At 45.3% G+C, this 22,826-nt stretch overlaps 2 protein-coding genes across 3 annotated transcripts in view; both read left to right on the top strand.

The window, feature by feature from the left end:
• The first annotated feature begins 1,449 nt into the window (after nt 1-1,449).
• Nucleotides 1,450-2,517, top strand: LOC131260640 (casein kinase I-like). The gene has a single exon (XM_058262412.1). It carries the CDS (start codon nt 1,450-1,452, stop codon nt 2,515-2,517), a length of 1,068 nt encoding a protein of 355 aa, XP_058118395.1.
• Nucleotides 2,518-3,939: 1,422 nt separating this feature from the next.
• The window catches only part of LOC131260089 (tyrosine-protein kinase Fer-like), a 34,531-nt gene continuing 15,644 nt past the window's right edge, over nt 3,940-22,826 (top strand). For both annotated transcript variants that reach the window (XM_058261750.1, XM_058261751.1), the window contains exons 1-2: nt 3,940-4,135; nt 6,550-6,740. In XM_058261750.1, the coding sequence (XP_058117733.1) occupies nt 3,940-4,135; nt 6,550-6,740 (387 nt within the window). The remainder of the gene's footprint in view (nt 4,136-6,549; nt 6,741-22,826) is intronic.

The following is a 22,826-nucleotide window of genomic DNA, read 5'->3' as shown; positions in this document are numbered from 1 at the left end:
ACATTCAAATTGGGACGCCTTTTCAATTGTTTATGGTGTCCCGAACAAATTGTATATAAACATAAATTTCATTGAAATATAGAAAAAACGAAAACATTTTTTTAAACGGTTTTTTTCTGGAGAACCGTACTTTAATCAAGCACCAGATGATCGTTGCGAATCGACTTACATAACCGTTTTTGGACGCACGCTGCCTCTGCTGTAGACACATGTCTGAGCCGAGCTTTATGAGCATTAAAAATCAAACGGGTCGTTCGCTTGAATACGAAAATCGTTAACAAATTAAAACGCCAGCGTATGCTAAAAACGTGTATGCTCGCTGAATCCTTGAAAACATGGCATCTTGAAAAGAATGCAATTAGTTAAATATATTACTAACACTTAGTTAAGTCCGCATATTTTGTTTTAAACTTATTAAACCATTTAAGAAGAAACGATATATTTCAGGGAAGCTGTGACATCGAACAGACCAAACCTAGAATGGATTGAGTTTAACCAGCAACAGCTTGCCAGAAAAAAACATAGGATGGTTTAACACCGCACAACCTGAGCTGAATCATCGCCATCGAAACGGCTGCAAACGCACCATTGACGACGACGAGTAATAACGATTTTATGATGCGTTGCTCCGTCGTGGGGAAACCCGTTGCAGCATAAGCGAAAAAACCGGAATGGGAGTCCACAACCACGGAGGACAGGTTTCAGGCTGGAAAAGACGTTCCACGCCGTTCCTACTTGGCGTGGATGGACCAGAAGGGTACGCATTTACCGTTGGAAGTGAAGTATTAACGCATTTGCTTCGTCAGGAAAGTGGCAAGTTGTTTACTTGGCTGTGCGTTGTATGCGCCAGGTGGCACATGATGAGTTTCGAATTGTATTGATGGAAGTAAATCATTGTACCTCAAGTTCCTCAATTCTCAGTGATAGGAATTAAAACTTATACTTACCGAGAAAAAATGATCGAGTCAAAATTATGATTTCCACCACTTTCCTTTCGTATGAATTAGTAAAGAAGAATTGTAAGAATTTTAACGGAGTACAGCGATAGAACATCGAGACTAAATGAGATTAACCCATCAAACTTGATCCATATTACTAGAATATATCGCGGTGACATAGTGAAGTACTCAAGTGCAAACTTTAAATTCACCAATCGGCTGTCAATCATCCAGGAACGTAAACAACTTTTCGGAGCATTGCAGAAACGTTGGAAACCTTTCAAATTAAATCAAATGGACCGAGTGAACCGGACTGAACAACAATCACACTATTCGACGTTGCATCCATGGTAACGACAAGTGAAGACGAACAACAGAAACAAGCGCAGTAGGCTTTGGAGCACCTCATCATTCACTGCGCACAAGTGCTGGAGCTCGTCCGTCACAGCTAGGCAGCAGCCCGTTTATTACTCGGTGTTTCAGTTCGTTATTGCGAAGTTTTGCGTAAAACATGGCGTTGCAAGCATCGACAAACTATGAAAACCGTTTCGATGACACGTTAGTCAACGAGATGGTGTTTGAAAAATATCTCGTCCGTAGCAAACTTGGACAGGGTACTTTCGGTGAAGTGTATAAAGCAGTTGACATCGTTTCGAAGCAGCAAGTTGCGTTAAAGGTGCAGAATTCGCAGATCTCATTGCTGCGCCTAGAGTACAAGCTGTATCAACAGCTCCACACCGCCAAGAATACGGAGGGCATCCCGAAAATTTACCAGATGGGTCAAGTCCGCGATAAACCGGCCATACTGATGGAGCGGCTCGGACCTTCCTTGCAGCAGCTCTTCCAGATGAGTAATAAACGCTTACAACTTACTACCGTCATCCCGTTGGCGCTGCAGATGATCAACCGGCTCAAACAGTTCCACCAAACCACGGGTTTCGTCCATCGGGACATCAAACCGGACAACTTTGTGCTTGGATACCGGCAGAAGATAAATATTGTGCACCTCATCGACTATGGGCTAGCGGCTCGCTTCTGGGACAGTGACTCCGTGCGGCACGTCCCGCACAATGGAAAACACAAGCCGCTGGTCGGCACGATACGATACGCTTCGCTTAATACGCACCGCGGGCATACCCAGAGCCGGCGGGACGATATGGAGTCGCTCGGTTACACCTTGATATACCTCTTGCGCGGCTCGCTTCCCTGGCAGGGCGTTAGAGCGTCGTCTCGCCCTCAGAAGTATGAGATGATTCACGAGGTGAAGCAAAGTACGCCGATTGAAAAGATATGCGACGGATTGCCCGAGACGTTTGTGCACTATTTAACATACTGTCGAAGGATGCGCTATAGTATTGAGCCGGAGTATCATATCTTGCGTGCCATGTTCTACCTGCTGTGCTGTGAGCAGAACATATCGCGAGTCTTTCAATTTCACAAACTACCGGAGTTGCAATCAACAAAGCGCACTAAGGCCGCCCACCTGCTTGACCACACCTGTCAGCAGAATCGCCATAGGAAACGGTCAGCTGGGGATGGCGTTTATGTCTCGAGCGGAAAGACTTACAAACACAAGTAGCATATTTTCTTTCTAATCATGCCCTGACCGTTTGACAACGACAAGGCCACAAGATTGTTACCATCGGGGTTGGAAATAAATTGAAAGTGTAATTAACAAGTAACAAAAACAGGATTACTACTTATAATGCAGGGCAGAACTAGTATAAACTAAATAATAAAGCACTTTTGTTATTTGTTGCTTGCTTATTTGGCTGTTTGATGTGTTCTCTGCTTTTCATTTCCTGTAAAAATCAAATATAAAAAATTGCAAAATCTGTAAACGATGTAAACAGCGTTGGGATTTAAAATATGGAAGTGAAATTTTCCTCGTTTATTAACAAAAGACTCTAGAAATCATTTATGCGTGTTATGAGAAAGAAATTATTGTCCGTTGATTACCTGATGACACCTGCCCGCCGTAGCACAGGTTCTTACATCGAGTTCTGATACTATTCATTCTTCTCCTTTACAGATGGCGTTTGGTGGGACTTTAAACACATTGAGCATGTAATGTTCAAAAAGTGATGCATAGGACCCTTAGCAATCATTCGCAGATCAGACCAAGGCGCGTCTTGCTGCCTGCACGTTTGCTGTACAATGTTGCGAAGCTGAAATGAAAGACCATTTCCAGAAAAAAGACGTCTGCCATCCCTAACGGCAATAAGAACGGTCACCGATGAAAATAACGGAGCCCGGTGCGGATTCAATCACGAATGCGTGTTTAACATTTTTGTAAGCAGATACCATCCCGTGCTCCCCATTTTTCTTTCACTCCATCGTTGGTTACCATCGCAACCCACCCGTGGAAAAGTAATAAATTGCACCACACAGACACGCGCTAGCCGTAGCAAACTGTGCGGGTATGCTAGTGTCGTTTCGTCAGGGTGGTGTCGTACGACGGCGATTGGCGAGACGAAAGTAAAGCAAGATCTCCATGTGTTCCGATTTACATCCTGTTTAGATTCCCAGAATCATCGACTAACCGAATACTGAGTGTTGGTTTTCTTTTCCGGGCATTTGCGCGTGTGTTCAGTTGGTATTCCAAAATCTTGTTCAATAGTAGTGTTGTTTTCTTCGTTAGCTTTCCCCAAAGTCGTTTGATTTGTGTCAGCAACAGAAAAAGGAAAACCTCTAGTGCATGTGTTCTTATTTTTAAGTGATTCTCTTATCTTTCTCCCTCTTCCCCTGATAGTAGAACGGTAGAATTGAAGTGTTTGTCGATTTGATTTGTAAGTGCTCTAGTGCAACTACTTCGGTTACCATTAGTAACCGCGGGCAGGTGTTACTGCTGATGTCACCGATGTAACCCCGTCCTGCGGCAGGTGGTGAGTGTGAAATTTCGGTGGTGCTAGGTTGACATTTCGAGTGCGGCAGCGCGCAGGCAAACAACGATCGGCGCGCACACCAACCCCATTTCCGGCAGGCAGTGAGCCGGCACACCATGGGCTTCTCGTCCGCACTGCAGGGCCGGGTGGCGCACGATGCGCTGCTCAATCGGCAGGAGGCCGAGCTGAAGCTGCTCGAAACGATGAAACGGTGCCTGGTGCAAAAGGTCAAGTGCGACCGGGAATATGCCGTTTCGCTCGCGGCCGTCACCCAACAGGGACTCAAAATCGATCGCTCCGACGATCTGCAAGGTGAGTGTAAGCCGGATCGGGCGCCTCCATTTCCCAAGGATTTCCCTACAAATCGGTTAATTTATTGAAATGCACAAGTCTGAACACATGAAGTGCACATATTTCATTTGTTCAAATTGAAAATCTACCTTCATTACTGAGTAAATTTGGCAAAGCGCTTGTGCCAACTAGGACTTGTTCCCATGGTGATTGCGTTTCCCATCTTCATCGATCGATCATTTGGCACGACTGGGCCCGGAAATAGATGCTTAGTTTGTCGGCCTGTGTGTGACTCAATTTAGGCAGTTTACTCCAGCCCCAGCCTGGTCGTTCCCCGCCCGCGGTCTCTTAAACCCTGTTTACGGCCTTTACAACCTACCGCAGGGAGGGGAATCACTTTCTTTCCGTCAAAGATGAGCGCGCTTGTGTGTGTGTTTTTTTTTCTTATTCACTTCGCATTTTAAATCACCTTTTTCCGATTTCTATCTCGCGTGGTTCAGCGCTTTTTTATGTTCCCTCTTTTTTACAGCTGCAATCACGCCCGATTGCGTGGCATTCATGTTAAACTATCTTCCATGATCATTTCGAATCGTTTGTTATGTATCTTTTTTCTCTTCCTTTATGCGTCCCATGGATTCCGTACAAACTTTCGATTGCTTGTACATTGTGTCATGGGGGTTTTGTTAATTTTTTTCTATTTGCTGTTTGGCCTTTTAATAACGTATGATTTTTTTCTTCCCTTACTTAGAATGTGTTGCTCGAAAAGTCTGCGTTTAGCCAAAGAAAAGTGGAAGCGTTTTCGTAAACTTGTTTTCCTCCATTTTCCCTTTCATCTCTAACGCTCATTCAACTCTTCGAAACAACATTCCCGCCATTCGTTACTTTATTTGTATTTTGCTAGGGTGTTTTTGGAGAATGTACACAATGAAATCCTCCACCACTCCACTTCCTGCTGGTGGTGGGGTGCAATTATCCACCGCAAAATAATTCCGAGCCACACCGATCGCACGATAGTATTTTCATTTTCGTTTGTGCGGGTAATTATAGCAATGTGCGGAAATCGAAATTACCGTTCCCATGCCGCGAAAATTGGCATCCTTTAGCCGGCGCATCTTCTTTTGTTGCGCATTTGCAACATTATTCCCGATTCAATTTAAATTATTTTAAATTGTACAAACATTGAAACATCCCATGCCATTAGCTCCCAAAATCATTACAATATGTTTCATTCACAACTCCAGCGTGATAAAGTAAGTCACCATTGAAAGGATGTTAATTCAGTTTTGGCTAAACATTAGAATTTAATTTGCGTTTGGTTCGCGAACACTACAACAACCGCCCGGTCGGCCCGGTATTGTGTGGTCTAAGTAATTTGAATAAACTCATTCGTTCCGAAGGTTGCTTCATTATTTCTCTTGGTTGAAAAAAGAAAGACAAACCTGCCGAGCCAGTAGAAGCTGCGGTGCGCCGTGAATATTAAATTCGCGCTAACCGCTAACCAAACTTTGTCAAAGCGCAAACATCCCCAAACACCAGCCCGGTTTAGACAAGGTCAGAGGTCAAGGCCAACCGTTAGCGAATCATAAAGCTTTAATTTGTTCAAAATGTTAATAGCACTTCATTCCAGACAGTGTCAGCACACATGTAGTGTGTTTACATGGTAGTTCAAATAAAATCTATTTTACTGGATAGTAACATTTGGTAAAAAAAAACATTTGAAATATGAAAAGATGTTCTTTCTATTCTGTTGTTATAATATCATGCAACGTATTGGAAAATAGCATAAAACATTTGCGTAATCATTCCTTTTCTGCGCCACGTCCGAAAAACGTCACGACCGGACCAACAACACAGACGTGGTACAAAAACAAACTCCTCTCACGATTTGCATGAAAATGGCGCTCGTGATAGCTTCTTTCACGACTAACCGATCGATCGATCGTTTGCCAAATAAAGCCTGTAGCTCACGGTTGTTTTTATATAACTGATGCCCAGCAGGAGATCGCGTGGAAATGTACATTGGAGTCTGAGAAAAAGAACATCACTCATTGAAATAAGTTATTTCGTCCCAGATAATGTTTTACGTTTGGCTGTGTCGATAATTCTAAATTAAATTCAAACCTCAACTCACATTGAAATGTCACTTAATCGTCCATTCTATCATGTTTCCCTTTTTCGCCTCCCCGAATGTGCTCTGCCAATTTAGTTAATTAGCACCGACGTGTAGTTGTTTTTCGACCCTGCCACGGAACAATGAACCGACAAGAGTTCAAAACAAACCCAAAACAACCCCTCTCACCGTGTGTGTGTGTGTGTGTGCACCGAGGTTCCATTGAGGTCGAGCGGCCTTTTTCAAATGCAAATCGATTTCTAATTGTTATGTTGTTATGTTTTTGTTCATTGTGCGTATCTCCACGTCTGTTCACCTCCCACAGGAAGCCACATTATGCGTGCCTGGCGCAGCTTCCTCGAGGAGCTGGAGCATACGGCCAAGCAGATCCGGACGAACGCGGAGCAGCTGGAGACGGTCTGCCATGACAAGCTGGCCAGCCTTTATCAGGAGAAGCGGCGCGTCCGGAAGCAGTATCAGGAGGAGCACACCAAAATCGCAACCCAGTTCAGCCAGGTAGGCCACAGTGATGTTAACTCACATAATCAAAACTGTTGAATTTGTTTCTGAAAAAAAAATCTAACTATATCATACTGCAACAAACAAAATTTACACTCACAACGGGGCGCTTGCTCGCTCGTGGAGAAACTCGGCAGCCCACCTCCGGAAAGTCAAGTAGATTCTGACCTATTTAACTCGACCAGACCGACAGCGCAACGTCTGGGCAACACAACACTGCGGAGGAATGCACTAAACATGGGACCACCATGTCGCATGCATGCTATGGCGTAGACCAGTTCGCTCGCATGATATCACGGACGGACCGGAGCACGGTGGAGCTAAACTAATTGAAACCGAAAAACAGGTCAAATGCAGGTCACCCGCTCGGATGGGCGCTCCGAGGAGCGGCTGGAGGAGACTTTGATGCAATTAAGTCTGTTCTGTGACTCGGTTCTTGGTTGTTCTTCGTGTGTTTCGACAAAGTAGTGTTGATACTTCTGTGAATGATGTAAAGTTACTGGCTACTGAAGGTGTCATCACTATTTTCCTGATGATTAACCGTGGGCTAGTTTTTCGGAAAACACGAGTAAAGTATCAGCATATTTGTTTGGGCGTACCAGTTCTAATTGTCGCTAAAATAGGACTCTGTGTCATTGCTCAAATATTTGCCAATGAATCCCGACCGCCAGACGGAACAGAGCTGACCATATCTCCCTTGTGGCAATGGGCGATGGACTAGGGAGAGTTTGGTTTGGTGCTGGTGGGAAATAAAATGTTGTTTAACCACCAGCGTCGTCAGACGCTGGCCAGCCTTGTCGTACGCCATTTGCTGGCGTTAGTGTTTACGGGGACACGATCCGTGTAGAACAAACGTGGCGATGATCAAACCATGATACTAATTTCCCAATGCCGTGCCCCCCTCCCCCCCACCCCTCCTCCTCCTCCTCCTCCTCCTCACCGAGCCGTCCGAAGGGAAGCGAGGAAAAGTCGCATGCACCGCAAGGGCGAAAAGAAAAATCACACAAAGGAGACGGAGCGTTCCTTCGTTTGCTTTCCGCTGCTAAATTTCATTATTCCTCAGACACCGCACGGTTCATCTTGCGGACGTTTGCCATTTGTTTACTTTCATTTCATTACTGCCATTTTCTTTCCACTTGAAAGCGTTTTGTTTTTCTTCTAGTATGTTTTTTTTTGGATCCCTGCCAGCAGCCAAGGGTAATGGTCGAATATGAGTTTGTTAATTTTCCGTCGACGCACTGGGCTGCCAGGCTTTTACGGCTTCGTCGATGTAGATGGGTACACTAAATCATAAAACAACCGGCAACGGTGGCATATGGATTCATTAAAGGACCCATTGGAGGAAAATTGGTCATCTAGCGACAAACAGTCTCCTACATTCGGTTACGATTGATGAGAAAGCTATCCTTTATGTTGCTAGAGCTTCAACCATAGGTGTACTCGTCTTGTCTTTATGACACGGAACTTCTAGAAATTATATCGCTTGCAGATTTATTGCATTGTGGGGTCCAAAGTAACCGTCTATAAAATAAATTTGACCATCAATGCATAGGTAGCAGTTAAGCCAGTAACGTGTCTTTACCACCCCTACGTCTATAATGTCCAAACCTTCGCTGCTTGGACGTAGAAGAAAGGGGTTTATTGATAACCCATCAACAACGTCAGACAGAAGAGTTCCCCGAAAGGAATCCCCAGCATACAAAAAAAAAGTCTAACCAAGGAGAGTTTTACAAGGCTGGATTAAAGACGCGTCCAGTGTTTGATTAGCTCCTTAACTTTGTAGTATGCTGGGGAACCCTGTTAGTAAATATTTGTTGAACCTTATCTTTCGTGAGTATACAAATTTTATCATGTGTCGCCGATGTTTATTTATTCGATAGCTAAAATCTTCTTTTTCGTGGCACCTTCCAAACGCGATAGAAGTGGCGCTCGCGAGTTGATCCGAACACACATTTGTTTGATTAAATATGTCATGATATCTGAACGTGACTAGAGCTAATAGCTTAATCGAAACATTGTCGTAAAGCAGTGCCGCAGAGCTAGTCGATACAAGGCTCGATTCTAATCTTTGCCCTCGTGCCGGGAAACCCCGTTATACAAGCGAGTAAATATTTGCTCCATCCATCCTATCTTGTGTTGTAAAACACCCAAAACTTCAATGATTCCTGTTGCTTTCCGCGGAAACATGTCGAGTCTTGTCCTACAAACTTACGTTCTCCATACAATTTATAACGAAGCACGCTGCCTTTCTAAACGGTGTGGAAAACGAATGATGGCATATGGCATCCACGTGTGGAATTTTCAGTAAACCGCAATTGGCAAAATCAAACACCCTCATGCATTATTAGGCACACCGGGCATGGTTATTTCCCGGTCTGTTCAATTATTCACTGCGGCCCAACCTGTTTTCCACACTACTGCGTGCCACACCCGGTCGGGTCGGTGCATCGGCCAAAATAATCTTTCCTGCTGGCTTTTCGTCACCAGCGGCTTCCGGCAGGCAAGTGGAAAGTTAATAATTCATTTCTTAGCGTACGCCCCCCCTCGCATCTGTCGAGGCCTTCAGGAGCATCAGCTTTGACTCCGCCAGTCACAAATAACAGCCTGACGTGTGACATGCGAACGGTGAATTTTCCCATCCCAGATGGACAGTGATGAAACAGTTGCTAGTTGGGACAGCTCGTGCGATCTGTTTATTTTTTCCTTTTTTATTTCTTGTGTTCCGATTGAAAATAACTAGAACTTCTCGGTCACCGGTGTGCGTTTTTACGATAGTTTACGTCGGGCTATCGGATACGATCGAGTTTTCTTCTGCCAACGTAAGCCAGCTTCTTGGTGATTGCTGTAGAAGATGTTGCGGGGCGAAGTCGAAGAATAAACATTAAGGAAGGGCCAAAGAGCGTCAGCAAATCATCATATCAATTAACTGTCGCTTCGTAGTGACCAACTTGGGCGTGCTCACCCTGTGTGTGATCACTCGGTTAAATACAGTGGCTGCCAAACATTTCGTTTTCGGTCCACAAGACGGGCATTTTTAACGAAAATGTGTCTATCGATTGGTTATTAGTTATTTAACTAGATCGCAACAAGTTCTGGTGCCGTTCAAAAGGTTTATTTCAGTTCATGTTATAATGTTGTTACGATAACTTAAAGAATAATAAACCACAACAACCTTATAGGGGACAATCCTTTATGGCCCTTTTTCATAGTACATAATATTTCACTTGTAATAAAATATACATTGCAATTCCTTTTGCAAATTAACATTGACAGGGTGAAACAATAACGATTCGACGGATCGTACACGCGGATCTGACCGTGCGCGGTCGAATTTATTAGCGCCAATTTTAGGTCAACCGAGAGTGAGACAGGACGAAGCGGTGATGGTGGTGGCCACCAGCACCTTCGAACTTCGCGCGAACGCACACAATCGCACTGTGGGCCGTTTCTTCTTGGCGACGAATCGGCTCTCCCATCCCCTTCCCCTCCCCTCCCCTCCTTCCAACACATTCGATGGTGCGAACCACCCTCTCCCCCGGGGAGGGGGTGTGTTTTTCTTGTTTTCTTGTCTTTCACTCCAACCGGTTTCGGCTGGCAAATCGAATCATGGCTTCCTCCTCCCGGGGACAAATCTTAAGACACTGGTGGTTGGCGGCCGGTAGTTCGCTCGGGCGCTCTACGATTAGCAATGTGGTTGGCGCAGGGCCAAAGGCAAACAGCGGCAGCAAAAAAAAAATAACAAGTATGAAACCAAGTTGGTTCCCCTTGCGCTGCTGCTGTATGTGTCGAAGTTGTCGGCTAGTTTTGCGCGTTCGAGTGGGAGTTCGAAGCCGAATGAGCAGAGTATACAAGCAGCCACAGCAGGAGCAGCAGCTGACAGAATAAATAAACACAACACCACGCTACAGGTTGGAAAGTATGTACAAAGTAATGGCCGCAGAAAACACGTGTTGTTTTGTCGAAAATAAACACACAAAAAAGCTGCATATTTTACTGTGTGCGGATTTTTTTGCAACTAGTGTACAATGTTCAAAAATACTTTTCCCATTGAATTCCTAGAATCGAACGAAAAGAAATCCAATATGTTTTGTAAGAAAAATTGATGAACATAAATGTTGTAGTACAGCTTCGTTTCCCAACTGATGTATGCCTTTTCTTGTGAGCATAACCAATTTTATTAGCTCCTAATAAAAATCGCTCGTGTTGCTAAAGACATCATCTGCTGCCTAATAGCTCCCTCCCACAAGAACGCTGCAATTGAGCCAAAAATAGGCGGCTCATTAGAACGTCGACGTACATGGAAGCGCACATTCCTACCCATATAGCAATGGGTAATTTTCCTAAAAAAAGAGAAAATGTTCACCTTTCAGGGACAATCTAATCAACCGCCAGCCATCCGGGGAAAGTTGTACCGAGAAAGCAACGCTCCATCCATTGGAGTGGGTTTGATCTTTGCCATTTCGTCCATGGGAGGACGAGCGTAGCGAGCAGTACGACGGCAGGATAATAATGGACATCAGTATCTTGATGGGCCTATTTGTACCGACGCGTGTCCTTGTGCTGGAGTGCAATTCGGGGCTTTTATGCTCCACCATGGGGGAGGAAACAAACAAGCTGGTGCTAACGAATGTCTTTATGTGGCGCGTGCTAAGGTAATTAGGTAATAAAGATCCCTTTCGGTGTAAACATTTGAGTAGGATTCTTTGCCAAAGCAACAATATTATGTAAGTTTTGCAACAGGAAAGGAATTGGAAACAATTGTGTGGAGAACATTAAACTTTGCCAAACTCCCGCGCTCGTGATTACAATTCCACCGAATGGATCCATCTGCCAAGATGAAGAAACACTGCGATGTCTTTGTGAAACGACCCAGCGACATCCATTTTCATTTGCGTGCACCGCCAAAAACCACCAATGCGCCTCGGTTCCATTATCCCGGCCTCACACACCAATAATGGCCAGGACAACCGTATGTTGCTGACCATTCCATCTGATGGTGCTTCTTCCATGCCATACACGGACAAGATAAAAAGACGTCGCACGGAAAGATCTCGGAACACAATTGGCATCAATTATCGCGGAATTGATATTAATTGGATTTTAGTGGGACTTCAGGGGTTCCGTCGGTGATGGTGATCGTTCGATTTCGTTGTCGCGCAGTTCTCCCTCGCTCGGTGTTGGGATTTGGGAAGCGTTCCCATTCGGCACGCTTTTCCGGCACGGCTGGGACTGGGGTGTTTTTCCTCCCTTGACCTCATTCCCACATGTGCCGGGCATGGATTCGGAATCTTGTTTGTTTTTGCCCCCTGATCAGTAGCAAGATTTTCCACCAGCAAGCCGTCGTACAGAAGCACAACCAGATCACCATCGGGTCGGTAAAAAAAAACGAAGAAACATTTAAACAAGAAATGGGCGGGCAAAAAACCATCCTCCCTTCTAAATAAAACAAATCCAATCGAAACCAGCGCACTCCCTTTCCTTTCCTCCCACCTTACAATCTGTGCCTTTTGGGTCTGGGTTCAGCCCAAAACCAGATGCTCCCAAAAGCCGGAGCATTTTTTGATGGAATTAGACCACCGCCAGACGGGAAGAGAAAAGGCAATCATTTCGACGTCGTTATCGAACGGCAGAGATCAAGCTTCGGCGCAGCTACACCACTCGTTGTAACGACTTGTTACAGCACGTGGTTTTCGGCCAAACCCCAATTTCGGTTCTCCGACGTACGGTAAAGTGGCGATATATGGTAAAGGCCCAATTTTAGAAACACAAGATAAAAGAACCCCACCCCTCGCCTGCTTCCAGCGGGGTGGGCTGCATGTGGAAAAGATTAACATTTGAATGGTTTTTCTTGGGCAGCAGATAACGGAGATTGTTTCCTTGGGTTTTGTTTTTGAATCGAAATGATTAACGACGCTCGCGTCTCGGAAGGAATAAAAATGAAAAACCATATGGAAACAGATATACCGTCTTTTGCTTGAGTGTGTGCTTTAAAAAAGCACTTGAACTGAATGCGTTTTAGATGGATCGAGTGCATTTCATTTTTGCTTCCATTTCTTAAGTGGAAATTAAAATGAACCACTTAATGTGGTGATGTACAGAGAATGGGTCCATTTAATCATTTGCTAAATGGTTTTTTTTTTTCATTCTACAATTGTTGTTGAAATTTGTAACTTAGTTATGAAAGCTTTGAGAAAATACAGCGGTTTGAGATTTAAAAATGTTTTTATCAGATTGAAAACATAACAACGCTAGCGATGGTAAAACACGCTGGTTGTGAAAACGGTAATCGAATTTCGCTAGCAATAAATCGTTATCGGTTGTTTTGGCTTTATGTATCGTTCAAAAGCCATACGTCAATTGCTGACATCAAGACCACCAGAGGACCGAGCAAGAAGTTGATCGATGACGTCATTAGATCCTTTGACGTATACAACACATAAGAAGAAGAAACGAATTGACTTCTAAACACATCACGAAAGAGCAATCGATACAACTTCCCACGCTGTTCATGGAAGCGTTTTAAAATGGTAAAAAGAATTTAAAATTGTCAGTGAAAATCTAATGAAATAAAGCCTCATACCACACTATCAGCGGGAACCATGTACATAGGCGATAAATTAAGAAATTAACGACGGTATAAATGTTACGAAAACTATGTTAATGTGCCCGTTTACACTTCGCGCAATCATGAACATCGCTTCCGTACGTGTTGGTTTTCCTTCCTATGCCTCCTCGGCGCCTAATTATTATGGGTGCATTTTTCCGGTTCGTTTGGCTTGTGATGATGGTAGGTGGTGTGGAAGGAGGGCGGAATTTCTGTGGGGCAGTGAGCTAAACGGCCGCAAGCCTCGCACCCTTTTTCGGGATGGGACGTGTAGGTTACGTCACACAAACAACGGTCTACTTATTTGTTGACAAATCGTCTTCCTAAACGTCTTTACCACGTTTGTGCTGTCATAAACACGACAAGTGTTAAGCTGTTGGACATGATAAAACGATACAAGTAGGCGATGAGAGTGAGCCGAAAGAATGCAACATTGACGGAAGCTAAAGCAGAAGACTCGGCGATGATTTAATAATGCTCAACCCTGGCTCACAAATTAAACGTGGGCTGCCATGTTCACTAAGCGTTCGCTGCTGCTCGAATTTTCCTTCGTTAACGCGCGTTTCGTTTTTCCTTTCGACGTCTTTCCGACTCTCGTTCCTCCTAGGCGCCGCTATATCTCTACCATCATCCGACCGGTGGCCGATCAATTTATTCAATTTTATTCAATTATTCGCCGCCAAGTTGAGGCCCCCGTGGAAGCCGAGGAGGTCTACCCATAGACGAACCATTTTCCACACGCTCTCAACGCTGTAGAGAGCAGCCAGCGTTGGTGGAAACGTTTCCCAAGCAAAAGGGGGGGGGGGGGGGGGTTAAGTCTGCTTTTGACAAATTTTCCCGATTTACCTTTTCCACCCACCTTACCCATCAGCCTCGGGCGCAGTGAGATGAAGGTTTCCATCATCTCTAGTGGTTGGGAAGTGTGTATTCGCGCGGTTTTGAGGCTTTCCTCGTAGCCGTCTGGACTTCGCAAACGATGTGCTTCGCCATCCAAAGGCCGCAAGCTGCTGACAGTTTTAATTGACTCACGAAAATCACCTTTATCACCCGACCCCGGGTTTTAGCAGTATCGTTAGAAGATAATTATTTGACGTTTCGACGTTTAGTGTGTTTAATTTCCAAAATTGATTCACCTTTTTTTTTTAGCGCTTCTGTTGGCAAACACCCCCCAGGTAATGAACTACTTTCAATTTACATCGCAAACGAAACGGAGATGGGATCCGATGGGAATTATCGCACCTGGTTCGCTGGATGGATAAATTGGATGCCAACAGCTACTTAAGTGAGAGGGGGGAAAACTACTTTCAATTAATTATTATTTACGCCGCAGCATAATAAAGCCTAATAAAAATCAGGTGATTTGTTGTTCTTAAACTTTATTGTATAGATTTTTTGAAATATTGGAGGTTTTAAAAACCCCCTTTTACTGAGACTTCTTTCTGTCCTTTTCCACTATTAAATTAAATATGGAGTAGTCCAACGATAAAAATTGTCGACATTGCCCACCGGAACTTAACTGCAGAATTGCAACTACGACTGGTTCGAAAAATAAATGCAGGTGCAAACAGCGCTTGTAGTGCAGACATTCCACATTCCACGCTAACATCGGCTGGTCATGGAGAGACGAGCAGCTGACCCTAATTCCGGTGGAATTGTAAATTAGGTGCACCACTGCTGCACGAGTTATCCTGGCTCTCCTGGTGTTCGCTTCGCATCGTCTATGGCTTTTCCGGGATCCCGTTTGGGCCATTCGGAACTGAAGGTATGCTTTTTCTGCATCCCCAAACCGGTCAATATCTCTCCATCGGGGACAAGTGGTGGAGCAAGCGGACGAACTGGACGACGAGGGTGCAAGGAAGCACGTTGCCACGGATGGATGGGTGCGTTGGCAATGGCTTTGATCTTCACCTTGCGCTAGCACGTTGCGTGTGAGGTAGGTCAGGCTGGATGCACCGTGTCCCCCGCCCGAAAGGTGGCCCTCGATGCAGTTTTTCACTCAAACCAGTTTTTCCCACCGTATTGCCAGGGGTGATGTACCGCTACCTTCGACGGTTCAGTTGCTGGACTGTTGCTCATGTTTTAATCCCAAATGTATGCCCCAAAACCGGAATTTCTTCCCACTTCCATGGGTGCAAAGCAGCGGCCAAAGTACCGATTCGCGTGTGGGAAGGCCAGAGTCTGGGCGAGCAACCTTCTCCATTTTCCACACGGGATCCACGCGTCAGCGGGTTCCGATAGGACATGCTATCGCGCTGATGTCCTCATTCGAAATGGAACGAGTTCCAGCTGACGCAAGGTATCATGAAACTGGCAAGTGGTCATTCCTACCCGCCTGCGGATAGGAGTTTGGAGACATGGTTAGGCGTAAGTACTTTCCAGGAATAGGAAAAGGGAACCAATTTTGAAATGGGATATCCACCAGGGAACCGGCTTATTAGGTTTAAAATAAAACAGCCCAAATTCAATGGGATGGAAATTCAAGCTGGTTCCAAAAATTAATTACCAAAAAACACAAATAAATCTTTATCCTTGGTGCAGTTATTATAAGCGCCACAGCCTTCGTGCACTTACAGAGTAACATATCACCGCCACACTTGAACCTCCCCGAGAGGCTCGTTAAGGACATTCGTTTCGTTTCCTTGAAATAGCTTCGACACTTGGTCGTGATATTTGCATAAGAACCGTTCGTCCGAACTTGCCCGGAACCACCCCCACAGGAAAGCACGAAAAACATCACTGCACAGCACTTTCCCCGGGTTTCCCTCGGTTTTTGTAAAGTTTACGATTGCCAAAGGCCTGACTTTGGGCAAGGTTTTTGAGCCTGACGTAGTCGGTCGAAGGTGGCTTGATATTTTTATGCTACCGGAAGGACCATAAAGTTCGCCGTCAATGCGTCAGCACAAAAGCACACACCCTAAACGTTTCGCAACGGATGTGCCAACTTATGTATGCTAAAAGACACCTTAATGTGGCCGCTCCGTTGCTTCGGTTCCCTTGGGTGGCGTTGCATTGCTTTCATGCGGTGTTTGCGAAGGAGCAGGAGATGAAACGTAATGGAAAGCAAGAAATGGTTTGCATAAACATAAGGAGAGCAGCCTTGTGCATGTAAGGCACGTTTTTATTTATGTTACAGCATTATGTTGTGATACTACATATTATCATTAAACAATGTTCTGGCCTTTGATAATTTTTAGTTTCAAATATGATCTACGATTTAGCTATTAGAGTTGAACTAGATCATATTATAAAATATTCAAATAAATAAAACGTAAAATATTCTAATAAAAACAACTTACTTTGGCTGCTGCCATTTGTTATTTCCACCGCTAATGATGTACAAAACTAGCTAATGCAGTCGCTATTCTGCAAATGACTCATGAAAGTTTCCTAAAATGCACGCCCATAGCAAGAGCAGCACTCTGGTCGATAGGAGCTTCCGAGAAGACTATCTCGTACTAACTTTAAATGGCTTGTTGTTCCCTCGTGGACGACGTTGAAGACGGTCTCGAAACACCGTGTTTATATGGCGTATGATTTATAGGAGTTTATTAATGTGCAATGGGTGCAATGACACTTTTTGGGGGAGTTGTTGCCTGAAGAATTTATGCTAAAAGTTTCCTAGTGCTGTAGTATCAATGCGTCTGGAAAGGTAATTGTAAGTGCACGAACTTTATTGTGGGTATCAAAAACTTCCCAGCAGAACTATTAAGAATCCAGACATGAGAAACATCTCATATGCATTCCGAGTTGTTTTGGACAAGCATGATTTTACACGGAACCATTATAAAACGTTCATGGATCAATAATTAAACGGACTGACTAGAGAAGAAGAACGTGAAAGGTGGCGAACATATTCGGTAATAATCATCGTCACACAGACGAGTTCTCCATGGCTTCACGATGTTGGATCGTTGATTGAATTCCGAACTGCCTGCCAGCCAGTCTTGACCTACAATTCCGCAGAGCATACACATGCATACATATTTCAATCGATGACGCAGAACATGCTCCGAATGCACCGGTTTCCATGCGTCGCCAGCACAGTTAAACACAATCACATCTGGTTCCGTCTGGCTCCGATTGAAACTGTTTGGGGCTCGGAGGTTGAGTTTAAAAAACTCTTATATAATTTACCATACTGCTGATAAAATCTTCGCAAACCAATTATTTCAATCTATAAATAGCAAACTAACCCAAAAATGTGGCTTTGAATGAGTCACATCCTCATTTCTACAAACATGTGCAAGAAACTAACGGAAGCGGTAATGTGTATGAGTTTGCCAAAGACCTTTGATTTTTCCTGTGTCACGATATTCCCCCCGGTTTGATTCATCTTCTCGATTTCCTTTGAGGCACGATGACACATAATCAAAACTCAAATGTCTTCGTGACGGAAGATGTGTCATGTCGGATTTCTCGCTGAAGGCAGAACTTCTTCAGTGTATTATAAAAAAAACCAAATGGGAAAGGAACTCGTTGGCAAATAAAGGGTTTTCTCTACACCAACCGTTCAAGCGTAAGTATTGACCCATGTATAGTACTTTCGATCAAAAACAAAGCGATAAGCCTTGCTGATAGTTTCCTGAAAAAGATTTCTTGTTTCTCGAATCAATGTTGATTCTAACAGACTTCATTAACTGAGTCACTCGATTCTGCGGTACCAAAGTAACGACCGAACGGGTCCAACGACTATAAAGTCAAACTGCATTCCTTCCACTGGACATTCGTGTCGATTCCCTTCGACACATGCACCAACACACACACACACACACAAACAGTCGCCAAACCGGAACCGAAACCCTTCCTACGGATGGTACCCGGAAGGGCCACCAATCCAATCGCTGGACCGTGTCGAGCTGGGCGAATTCTCAGGCCGGTCGAAGGGTTTTCCCATGAGTGTCAAAGACAGCGCCAGTGAGCCGTCTAATCCGGTCGGGACAACGGCTGGCTATCGGAAAATGTGTCACCAGCAATCAGCTGCGAAACGTAATCCCCACCATCCCGTGCTGTGTAATGGAAACTCTTACTCGTTGATTAACGACACCGCACGCGAACATATATACAAGACAAACCCGATCAATTGGCTGAGGAAAGGATCGGAAAACTGCGGCGTGGATGTCTGGCCTGCGAAAGGGAGCCATGCCCAAAGATACACTGACGGTTTTATATTGTTCGTTGAGAGAATAGTTTTTTTTTTTCTTTCCTTTTTCCTTTTTTCCCCCGATAAGGACATTTCACACAGAAGTCGATCTTCGCTGGCTTCGGTGCGGGGGATGGGATGGCTATAAAGCAAAATCCTTTCCCACGCTGACAACATCCTTGACTTAGCTTGGAATGCTCTGGCGTGAGTCCTGAACCTTCTGCACCGTCGGTTCCTTTGTTCTTGGGTAACTGCTCGCCCACCCACCCTCCCCACTCCAAACCGGAAAGCGCAATTGGACAAATTCAAAAGCGAAAGAAAAACACGGAAGTGTAGAAATTGTCACCCTCTCGTTTGGAAAGTTGCAATCCGTTTGCTTGCCGGCACTGCTCTCCCAGGTTTCCACGTTCCTCGTTGACTCGTGTTAAACAAGCGTGTGGGGCCAACTTTTCACTCGTTTTCCTCCGACGTCGGACGAAATAATAGGGAACTTAAATTGTTAATCTTGTGCGCGCAAGTATTTCGATTGCTTCCTTGTCCGGTTGAAGACGCTCAGCCATTCTTTCGAGAAGTGGAAGATTTCGAGGAAGAAGTAGAGGGAACATTTGAGCGAAACTTTCGGGAAATTCCCGTCCGTCTATCCGGTTTCGCTTTTGGTAAAACTTTCTGGAGCGCACGTTGAATCCTGATTTCGAGATGCCTTGCGGTAGGTTAGTGACCGCTAAGGGTTATATGGAACCGTTCAAAGGTGGTCGCTTGATAGGAAAATTGGCATAATGGAACGAAATCTTTTAATGCTTGTTAACGAGTAAACATAATTCGACGGTGATATAAAAATCGAAAAATTTGAAGATTTGTTTTAACCATTTTTTAAAACAAATTTCTCACATAGAAAACATTGTACAATGGCTCTAATGGCTTACCGACCGACGCCCTCTCGAGCGCCAAGACCAGACATGGTTCCGATTTTCCGTCCGATTATGCTTCTGGCACCTGCATCTTTTCACCGGCTGCTGCAGTTTGGAAAATGGCAAACGCCGAAAAGCAAGAAACACTCCCTCCCCCCTCCGTCCCCTCCTCCTTCCAACGGTTGACTTTTCCGCTCCACTCAACACAACCTGGTGCTCGACCGAGGAATGCAACCCTTTTTCGCTCCTAGTTCGGGCAGGATGAAACTCGCGTTCACTTCCGGAATAATGATCTTTGCCCTGCGCATCCTGGCGTTTGTCGTGCTCGTCGTGGCCCCGGTCTGCCAGGAAGTGCATCCACACCCCACTCCTTGTGCTGTGGGTTTTTTTATTGCGTGGGCGAGAGAGTGGGTGGGAGAGTGCATTGCTCACCCGGGATGAAGTGAGTGAACCAGGAACAAAGAAAGAAGTTGTTACCAACGCGCCGAGACATGGGCGCGGAATGGGGATAGTCCGGGCGGGCGAGCGGGCGGGCGGGCCGTTGGTTTGGCATCAGGACGAAGTTCGTCTAAGAGAGACCGTTCGTGTGCCAGACGTCTGGAATGGAGCGAACCGAACGAACGGCAGGATAAATTCTTCGCCTTCGTGTTGGCAGCCAACGTTTCAACCGAGCAAAGACTCCGGCTTAAATCATACAGCGAACACCCACAACCGAAGCCCCGACAACCGGAATCATTTGATCGAGTTTGACCCGGCGACGTTGTAATCGATTCTGGCTCGCAGGACTACCAACGCCCGTCCTCAGGGGACAATGCACTCTTCCCATGGCACGATAAGGTTCGTCTGGAAGGAGCAGCAGTTTTCCCACCCGGCGTCTAGTTGGTCGGGTTGAAATGTAGGTGGAGTTGTTAATGTGAAATAACAGCTCCTAGAAAGGGCATCGGAATATGCTGGTGTACCACAAAGAAGAGTCAGCGAAAGGTCCTTTTTATTTAATGATGTGTAACTCACACTCTTCTGTTGCTAAAGTTTTTCCCAAGCTAGAATTCTATCTTAGTTAGGTTATGTTATTTACTTAATACCAACACTTTTCTACATGCTTTAACTCGCAAAATGTTACCTATGTTCCCTGCGAATATAAGCTAGAAACATCTCTCAACCTCGGTGAAGGTGGAGAGCATCCTCAACCTTCAGGTTGGGTCGCACAATTACCTCATTCTTTGCGCGCATGTCACGGCGGTGGAGGTACAAAAAGGTGTAAAATAATGTAATTACGGATTTGTGCATCTAAACGACGGCGATCGATCTAATGTTCGCCCGGCATCGTTTCTACCCTTCATCATCATCCATCTTCGCCCGAGTGACGTCGTCGGCGAACCCGCGATCGCGGAAGCGAACATTGACGATCGTTTGCGCGCCTCCTTCTCCGTCCGTCCTCCGAGCGATCGATCGCCGAACGGACCAACAGGCCATTTATCATCGAAAACCGTTGGCAAAGAGTACGGTTGTTTGTAACGCAGCCAAACCTGGCCCCGACTGCTGCTTGATTTGCCGGAAAACGGGCATCGAAATGGCATCGGCAGGAGACGCATCCTTCATTCGCTCTACCCGTCGTTGGAGTTTCGGTGCTGTTGGCAAAATTATCGATATCATTTCCCGTCTGCGTTGGGGTGTGCAACCAAGCTTGATTGATTGGGCTGATGCAACTGCTGGGTATGAGATTGCACTTTTCCCACCAAGGTGGATTGGGTTGATGAATTGATGGAAAAATAAATCATTAGAACTTAGGTGCAGAGCAAAGACTTTGGGATTTGGATACCCAATTCTCTACAATGAAATATTCCAATGTTTAAAATTTATTCTATGGTTTAATGAATGTGGTTTTCTCCCCTAACTCACCGAGCCCCTTTTGTGTGTTGAGCTAATTTCTATCAAACATGTTAATTGCCCTCTTTACATGACCTAGTTGAGATTAATCATCAGCACCATCTTCCCTCGCTATGCCCCAGTTGAAAACGGTGGGGGAGGAGATGATTAAATTGAATTGCTCCCACAGACAAACACCTTCCGAGACCGTGTCATCGGGTCATCCCCCGGTGGGATGTATGTAAGGCTGACAAGTTAAAGTGGAAAGGAAAAGCCGACAAAACACACGTGCGCCGCGCGACATGGGAGAAGAATGTTATGCTCACCCGCCTGGCGGACAATGTGTTGTTAATTAACAGTGTGTATGTTAAACGGTCCGCAGGGAGCCAGCCAGCACCGGTTGAATTAGGTGGCTTATGTCACGCACCCTGGGATGCGTTTTGTTACGCGGCAGTATGCAGTTTTCCACCCAGGAGAGGGCCCCCACGATGCACCACTGGCGTAACTGGGCCACATTTTCCTGCGGGCGATCGCGGGAGCAGCCAATGGACGCGTGTGTAGAAAGTATCCGTATGTGCAGCCTGTTTATTATTCATGCATTGAGGCAGCATTCCCCAGGTCGCCGGGAAAGGTCTGGGAAAATGTTGCGCTTAACGCATTGATGCGCGAAAATCAAACACGAGGCCCCGCACACCAGGGGGAAAATAGGGAAAACCAGACACCGGTACCCCTGAAAGATGCTGCATGTAACGCCGGGGTAACGGTAATTTCCATCGGGTTTCACAATCGCCGGGTGCATGTGTGTGTGTGTGTGTGTAGACACGCGTAATCCAACACCGTCCCATTTTGCGCTATCCCGATCGGAGTTTCCCAGGGCAAGGCCGAACCGTAACCGTAAATGCATACGAATGCCAGCGTCCCGCCGAACACACAACACAACCCAGATATGTAGATGCATTTCCACCCAGATGAACCGGTAAATGGAGTGGCCTCGAGTGCATTCGGTGCATGGACAAGTTTGTGCAGCGTTTGTACATCTGCATATGTTTACAATCTATGTTGCAGGTCGTCTGTACAACATTGTCAACATGTAACACAAAAATTGGTGAGAAGAAACTGGGCATACTCTGGACTTCGACGAAGGAATTCTTTATAGGAAGGATGGAAAAATTATTAATATCTGTATTTATAAAAAGAAACTTGTCATTTCCTTATCAAATTCTTGGCTATCATCATTCGAGTTGTATAAAAAACATACTATCAAATATCTTTAATAGAACTAACCTATCCATTGCATTCATTGTTTTCCCTTTTTGCACCTCATTTGGTTTTCGACGTGCTAAAAATAACAAGGAATGTCGTACATAACATCTTCATTAAGAAAATGCAAACCACCACCATCAGCTCGACACGCGGGCCCACCCTGGGAAATGACTCATATGGCAGTGCACTATGAAACAACAATGCATTTTGCAGAGATTGGAGAATGGATTCGTGCTGATGGGGCACCAACTCAACGCCCTCCCTGCCCTCGCCTCGCTCGACCACCGAGCGGGTCGGCTAAT

The sequence above is a fragment of the Anopheles coustani genome, chromosome 3 (assembly GCF_943734705.1).
Source record: "Anopheles coustani chromosome 3, idAnoCousDA_361_x.2, whole genome shotgun sequence".
NCBI classification, from domain to species: Eukaryota; Metazoa; Arthropoda; class Insecta; order Diptera; family Culicidae; genus Anopheles; species Anopheles coustani.
This window is presented reverse-complemented; position numbering and strand designations above follow the sequence as displayed.